Raw genomic sequence first — 8,035 nt, forward strand, 5'->3', positions numbered from 1 at the left:
ATCCTTCAATATGTTTTCTTCTCAAGGACATTCTTCCTAAGGACATGCAAATTCAAATGTTAGTATAAGATAATACTATATCAATTAATTAGTTAAAAATTAAAATTGTCATAATTTATGTAATTAAAGAGTCTTTAAATTGGTAAGAATGGATTCTACCATTAGAAATAATGGTACCTAAGTAAACTTATAAAATAAAAAAAATAACTAAGTAAATCTATGGTAAATAGAATAATATTTCAATCATCTTAACACGCCATGAACTGACCTAGTACCTTAAAACTTAAGTCTGAAATAATGTCATGCAAGAAAGAAACTAAAGGAAATTAAGGCCTATAGTTCCTAAATTCTAGATCCTGATTCCTAACGCTTATAGATCAAAAAATTGAGAGGAAAAATCGAAATTGTAGGAGACACTTGGAAGTTTGTCCATTGAACGGAATGAACGGAACGGAGGTATGGATGATGGTAATGGGTCCAGTACTGTCATCTGCTGCATCAAATTCTCATCATAATAATCAGAAATGCTGTTCGGAAACATTGCAGAATTTTGCTCCAACATGGAATCATCATAGAAACTTCCCAGAGAGGTAGCAAGTCCTTTGAAAGGACCACCATGCTCTTCCAACTCATGATCATGTCCCAATTCACTGAAAGCCATGAATCCTTGTGGAAACCCATCTGCTGTTTCACCCAATATATACTCTGGAACCTCTCTCTCCAACTCAACAGCCTTGTTCTCTGATTCAGGTTGAACCTCACTGTCCGACTCTTGGTTTTGGGTACCAGCAGCCTGCCGAGAACTCGAACTTCTCATAGATTTATCCATCTTTTTATAAATTTTGCATAGCACCCAATCATCCAGCTGCAAGAAATTCAATAAAATAGAATATTTGTACCACAAAGGGAAGAAAAAAACTGATATGTGCTTATATATTTGGCATATCCATTTGATCTTAATTATATTTTGAATTGATTAAAGTTTTCTGTTTTAGATTTAATTTATGTCTTTAATTAGGTCACATTAATCCTGTTCATATCAAATAAGGTAAAATGAAATGATAGTAGTAAAGAAGAGAAATAAGTAATTACTCGCATATCATCTTTGTTAAGATTGGATATTTTTGGAGGATCTTTGAGTCGGAATTCATGCATCATCCAATCAGTCTTTTGTCCCTTGGGTGGTTTCCCTATGTAGAAAACCAAGGCCTTCCGATATCCAACTTCAACCCCTTGGAACTTAAGCAATCTGTCTGCTCCCGTGGCTTTCCAATATCCATCGCCAGCTGCTCGCCTTGGTCGAGACCCATTCCTATATTTTTTGTCTCTCGGTGTGAAAAAGTACCATTCTCCTTCCCCATATGACTTACTATGCTCTATGAATTACCAAACATTACTTTGATAAATCTAACCTTATCTCGAGGTATATAAGCTTTAAAAAATAAAACTAACTTCAATCTCAGGAATAAATATGATAAAATCAACATTATCAATATCTACGAAAAAAATGTTAATAGAGATTAAAATCATAATTAAAAATATAATTAAGTTAAATAAACCAACATCGATAGTAAAATTTTATCAGATGTACACATCGAATGTGAACTTAAATAGTTAAATAATTACAACTATATAATTATCAAGTATGAAAGAATGACTAGACCAAAGGCTAATTACACTCTTTATTAGAATCATGATAGATAAATAATTCTCATGCGTTGGAACCAGAAAACAAAGTTCAATCACAACTGAAGGAGAAGTGGGCTTAGCATGTTAAAGATCTAGACACGTAAACAACCCTTTTTAAGTAATCGCTGCCCTAAGAATTAACCTGGAAATGCTGAAAACCATTAGGAATAAGCAGAATATAGGAGAGAGAGAACACAGCATTTGAACAATAAATTTCCATCCAACTAGTTTACTCTATTCAACAATTATAAATTATGTAAAGATGAGAAATGAAGAAAGGGTAGGTATGTACCGACGAGGATCTCAGGATTGTACTTGTACAATTGAACCTCCTTGATCCTGTTGGGTGGTAATGGCTTGTTGAACAGCTTATTCTTCAAGTAATGAACGACGAGTTCTTCATCACGAGGCTTGAAGCGATACCCTGGCGGGAACGATTTAAAGAATTTTTCAACGTCTTCTGGGAGCTGGCTTTTGCATGGAAGAGACATTGCATGCGGAGTGGAAAACGAAGGAAAGATCAGTTAACCATTCCTACTCTAAATCAAAAGTTTAACAGTTGAAGTAGTATTTGATAAGGTAAGTGATAGGCGCAAATATAGAAATATAAATATGGGTTTAATAGGATGTCTATTACTTTTAAAGTGAAATAGACTTGGATAACTATGACTACTTATGTGGGCAAATCCTATCCCTATTATTTCTCACAAGAGAAAGAAATCTAGGATTGAGTATAACGCATATCTAGGGTAATGTTTTTTTTTATCTTTTTACAAGAAAATCGGAAAATGGTCCAACTCCATTGTGAAGGGCAAAACTTAAGTTAATTATCTCAAGGAATGAACAAGATTGAAATGATTAATTTTTGAATTTTATAAATCTTAAAATTTGGGCCGGTCATGATACCTATTATGTAGTGTTAAGATAATTTATCTATTTTTAAGTCATATAAGATTAAACTTATATACATCCTTCCTAACTTTTGCTTTATCTTTGTTTTTTTAAAAAAAAAAAACAAAAGAAGATAAAGATTAGTAAGATCCATATAGGTTGAATTGCTTGATTCATATAGAATCTCATATTTTTATACCGTATTCTAGAAGATTGCACTAGGGTAAAAAATTAGCCTTTCTCGGAGGTCAATTGTTAAGGTAAAATATTCCTTTTTAGGAGATCAATTGTTGTATTGATTATGAAATAGTTGTAAAGGCATAAACAATAATTGAGGAAGTCCATGCATTTCTTTAAGCGTTTGGGTTCTATGAAAATTATTTGTTTGCTCTGATCAAAATCAATTTCAGTATATGCAAAATTTCTACAAAGCATCTACTTGTTTAGTTCTAATTTGTTTGGCCTGGGATTTCTAATTTGTTTAGTTCTAATTTTTTGTACAGCATTACATGGACTATTAAGTATCATATGTTGTTACTTCTGGTCACAAAAAAATTTGCCACAGTTAAGCAATTTCGCTAATTCATTGCCAGCATTGTAGTTATATACATTAATTATAAAAGAAGATGTTTTACCGTTATAAAAGAGACCACATTCATGCAAAGAAGTACAATAGTTATATTCATAATAAAATAAATACAAGTTGAATGACTGTAGGAGAGCTGGATTTGAATATTCTCGATCAAGTAGCTTAGAGATCCGGCTGGATCACAGCCAGGATGACATCCACAACCCGGAATTGGCATTCAAACCTGAAATACACTCACCTGAATGCCAATGCCTGATATGTATTAAGTTATAATAATCCTCATGTTCTCCCATAAAGGTCGTTTGTAGCATCATGCCAGAAGAAAAATAGAGAAATACCAAAAAATATCGATGAAGACTCCTGGAACTCTTCAAGTGCATTAGGATGTAGTTGTTTAGATGCATGGCTACATGTAGATACTACAGATACTCGATGAATTAGCTGAACTGATGAATCTCTAAATAAATTTTAATTGATGACATTCGAAGATATGTTAAAGGCTGTGCTTGTAATTACTCAAGACAATTATATTTTCTCTCCTTCTCATATTCACACAATTCACCTAGCATAGAATAACTTTACTGCCTCTCCCATGCCTGTTTCTGATGAAGTTTGTATTGGGTCTTCTGTTGCTAGCTGAATTGAATACTGCTTTTTCCGATCCATCTTCTTTACCTTCACAATCATCTCGAAACAGTAAACTATTTGGATGTTTATCAAACATCCTACCCATTATGTTATTTCTTTTCATCATTTTTCTCAATCTCATGCAGCCTTCACTACTTCTCTAAAACAATATTCCGAACCTACCAGCTATCATCAGTCAATCAGACATCCTTATTGTCAAGCAACCATGAAAGCTGAAATCGAAGCTTTAGAAAGTAACAGGACATGTCCGTTCTACCTCTTCTTCGTGATGCACACACCATTGGTGCACAACATTGATTGCAAGTGAGTCTGATAAAGTTAAACTAAAATCAAATGGGAGTTTGAGACATAAAGGCTAGACATAAAGTTATAGTCGATAACAGGGTTTTGATTATCATGAGATTTTTAGCTCAGTGACTAAACAAGCTACTATTCAAGCTTTTTTAACACTACCAGCGATTAAATGTTGGTTTTCGGGTTATTTTAGCATTAGCAGTGATCAAAGATTGGTTTTTGAGTCCATTTGATATTGATAATATTTATTTGAATGGTCATGAAAACCATTTACATGGATTTTCCCGAAAGGGCATATGTTTTCCATTGGAAGAACATTGAGTGGTGACGAGTTGACAGAGTTTTGACCGAATTGACGGGTGGGTCGAATTTTGAGTGGCGTCGAGTTGGTGGAGCTTTGACCGAATTGACAAGTGGGTCGGGCTTTATATTCCGAGTGAAAGCTGACTGGTTACACTTGACACAAAAATTTCCACAGTGATTATTTGCACCCAATTTAGATCTTCTAGCAATCGTGTTGGATCAATTTCTACCAGAAAAAATCCGGATGAGTTAGAACTTAAACTCGCCGCAGTTGTTGTCATCGAAGATTTTATATCTTCATGTGGATAAAATTGATTCCTTTTAGATTTTATATCTTTGATTTATTTATTATATACTTTTTGAATTTCTTTAAAGACATATAATAATTTTAGAAAGATTTGGTTTTCTATTGTGTATTGAATACGGTAACTTGCATTACTTAAAATATTATTTTATATAAAGATTTTATCTCTTATTTGATTTTGATAAATTGAAAAATGTTAGGATTTTATTCGATAACCTTTAATCTTATAATAAATGTATATGATTATAGAACACGTTGGAATTTGCATACAATTTTAGCTGGATGACATCTTATTAATCAATATTGGCCTAAATTTTGTTTGTGGCTCTAAACGAATGTTTAAAAAATAATAAAAGAAAAAAAAAAGCATCAAAAACCCAACTGCCAAAACTTTGGCATGATAAGGAAACAGAACAGAGGAGGCAATGGGTGCATGCAAATCACCAATGTTCCATCTCCTCTCCTCATCAAATCCCAACACTGAAACCCTCACAAACCCTTTGTTAAACCCTGAAACCACCACCAGGCGCTTCCTTCTCTTCTCACTCCCTCTTTCCACTGTTTCCACTCTTATCATCCTTCCAAGCAGTACCCCTGGCACTGGAGGTTGCAGTAGTAAGCTTGAGCCCAGCTTCATGGGTGCTTTAGCTGCGAGTTTTGACCCGGTGAGCCAGGCTGACAGAGACGCCAGCGCTGTCATTACCCGGAGAGTATCTGAAGCTGTAGAGTTGTTGGAGAGAGGGAAGGAGTTGCAGGCTCAGGGTGACTTCCCCAAAGCTCTTCAAATCTTTACCACGGTACCCTTTAAAATGAATTGTTGTATAAAAAATATTTGGCTTCGTTTTGTTGGGCTTGCACTCATACTTTAGATAATATCTGGATTGTGATAGTGTGCATGCTTCAATTTTCTATAATCACAAAATTCTTCCTAATTTGCGTAATATATAAATGAAATCCATTATATAGTCATGTTGTTAGAACTTAAACATAATTGGATAGTTTACTAGCTTAAGCTGCATTTGGTATAATTGGCCACCCAACTATCCTTTTCATTAAGGCTTTTTAAATTGCAATATCATAGTGACAGATTTTGACTCAACATGGTTTTTGTACAGTTGCAACCATTTTTCTTCTTTATTTCTAATTGTTTTCTTGAAGTTTTTTGGTCTCAATTCAAAGAATTGGAAATGATGATGTCCTTTCCAATCACAATCATGACCCTTGATTTATTTTGTGTGTTTGAGATTAAATTTACGTGCGATATGCTCTCATCTATTTCGTCATGTTTATGTATTTACAATTCAGATCATTCAACTTTAGTGATAAACATGAATATTGGTATTAAGCTTCTTCATTTGCCAAGATACTCCTTAGCATCTTCTATGCTTCAATTTAGTTCCAGAATTTGTATGCCATGACCATCCGACAATATTTGCATGGAACTAAGAATTTGCATATAGTTAAGAGAAAGTGATATGGAGAATGTAAATGTTCATCAGAGGAAAGAGTGTTTTCAAACGGTTTCCTTTGCAGGATTTACTGTGATTCCAATAGAATTTACTCATTTTAATCATTTGCCTCCTATTATGGGTGATTCAAGCATCATTTCTCCCTCTTGTTCTTCTTTCAACCTTTCTAAACAAAAGAGAAAAGAAAGAGAATAATTGAGATTGAAACAACAAACTAAAAGATTTTCATACTATTCCCACCTCTTAGCCTGATAATTTGTTTATGGAGGCAATTTATTGACTGGGATATTTATATTCTAGAATGGAAACTAATTCATTCCACCAATCAAAAAGATGCCTGAGCATGGTGCTTCCCATTAAAGGTAATCCTGATGTGGTTAATTTCATTTAAATGTCATAACAAAGAAAGTAGATATTTTAATTCTGTTTTCATAAGGCGTCTCTTTCCTTGCATACTTCATTTCGTTGGACATGGTATTTAATCCTTTTGATTCCGCTATACAAAAATCTGCTGCAGAGGATATGAAGAAACCAATCATGCTACATGCATATCTGAATACTTATTATTTTTTGCACTTAAGATGTGTATGCAGTTAGACAACATGCTTGTGCTTGTGAAGTTGTGATGCAGAGTATGTGAATAAATTTTCACCACTCCCTTCACTTCTAAATCTGCTTTCAGGTGGTTGAAAATTATAAAGATTTTGCATTCTCAGACTATGCAAGAGTTGGTAGGGCATTGGCCTTATATGAGGTTGGGGACAGAGAGGAAGCTATTGCAGAGATGGAGGATGTTTCAATATCTTTAAAGGGATATCCAGGTACTTTCAAAGTGTTGGAGTTCACAGGCTATTGACAATTAGGAACTTTTCTCATTTAATATGTTTGTTTTTCCTACAGAAGTACATGCTGCTCTTGCAGCAGCCTTATATGTGGACAAACATGCACCACTGCTAGCAGAAAATCAGTTTGCGATTGCAACTCTACTTGATCCTCACTTTACAGATATCTCATACGTTGTAGAAACAAAGCATTGGCCTCCAAGTTTGGTTAGTTCTTTGCAACACTTCATCACACTTTCGTAGGGGTTCTTGTTATATATCAGTACATGCCTAGTTATCAATCTCAAATATATTTGATAAATTGTTATCAAGAATAACCTTTTTCTGGTTTGAAGTTTTATACTAAGATAAATCAGTATTGTAATATTTCATTACTTTATGGTTTTGGTGAAAATCATACATGAGAATAAACGCATTCAGCTGATACATGCTCTTTCCACTGGTTCTTTTGGCTAATGCTTTCATCTGTTGAGGGCAAGGGACGAAACATGTAATTTTATTACCATGTTAAAAGGTGCAGACTGGAGATGTTGAGATTCTTTAATTTTTTTCTTCCTTGTAGCTTCTAATTGTCTTTGGTTCTACCAGCTTTCCTTTTTTAAACTGCAAGGCTTTGTCATGACTGAGCAATGAAATTATAAGAATTGCATTCTTTCTCGTCATGATCAAGCTAAATATAATATAATTTCATTGCGCCCTTTATTTTTATTTTTATTTTTGATTCTTTGTCCCTTTGAATTATCCATAATTGATATGCTCCTGAACCGCCTTTCTTGTTTCCCACTCGAATAATAGAAGATAGGAACCAAATTTACTAGTGAAGGTTTCGGTGATCAGACTGTTGATGCATCATTTGGTTGATGCCAGTCCATTGCTTGGCTTTGTATGGACTCTGTTCCATCACAATGGTGTTACAAAAGTTTGATTAGAAATCCTTGAATCCTTCCAATAGCAAGAATCTTTATGGCTTTTTTAAGTAGAGAGAATCAGGGAATCAGGTTAATTG

General features: G+C 34.0%; 1 protein-coding gene and 1 pseudogene across 5 annotated transcripts in view; one reads left to right on the plus strand and one right to left on the minus strand.

Annotated features, from left to right (window-relative positions):
* Positions 1–370: 370 nt before the first annotated feature.
* LOC110429103 (NAC transcription factor 29 pseudogene) lies at positions 371–2,180 on the minus strand (annotated as a pseudogene).
* Positions 2,181–5,083: 2,903 nt separating this feature from the next.
* Positions 5,084–8,035, plus strand: part of LOC110409630 (uncharacterized) — a 5,124-nt gene continuing 2,172 nt past the window's right edge. For 2 of the 5 annotated variants that reach the window (XM_021419050.2, XM_021419049.1), the window contains exons 1-3: positions 5,085–5,515; positions 6,870–7,008; positions 7,088–7,236. In XM_021419050.2, coding sequence (XP_021274725.1) covers positions 5,144–5,515; positions 6,870–7,008; positions 7,088–7,236 — 660 coding nt within the window. In that variant the 5' untranslated portion in view covers positions 5,085–5,143. The other 3 variants (XM_021419047.1, XM_021419046.2, XM_021419048.1) reach the window with 3 other exon arrangements.

Source organism: Theobroma umbraticum, unplaced genomic scaffold, assembly GCF_002168275.2.
Source record: "Theobroma umbraticum cultivar Fairchild unplaced genomic scaffold, ASM216827v3 scaffold_44.0, whole genome shotgun sequence".
Taxonomy (NCBI): domain Eukaryota; kingdom Viridiplantae; phylum Streptophyta; class Magnoliopsida; order Malvales; family Malvaceae; genus Theobroma; species Theobroma umbraticum.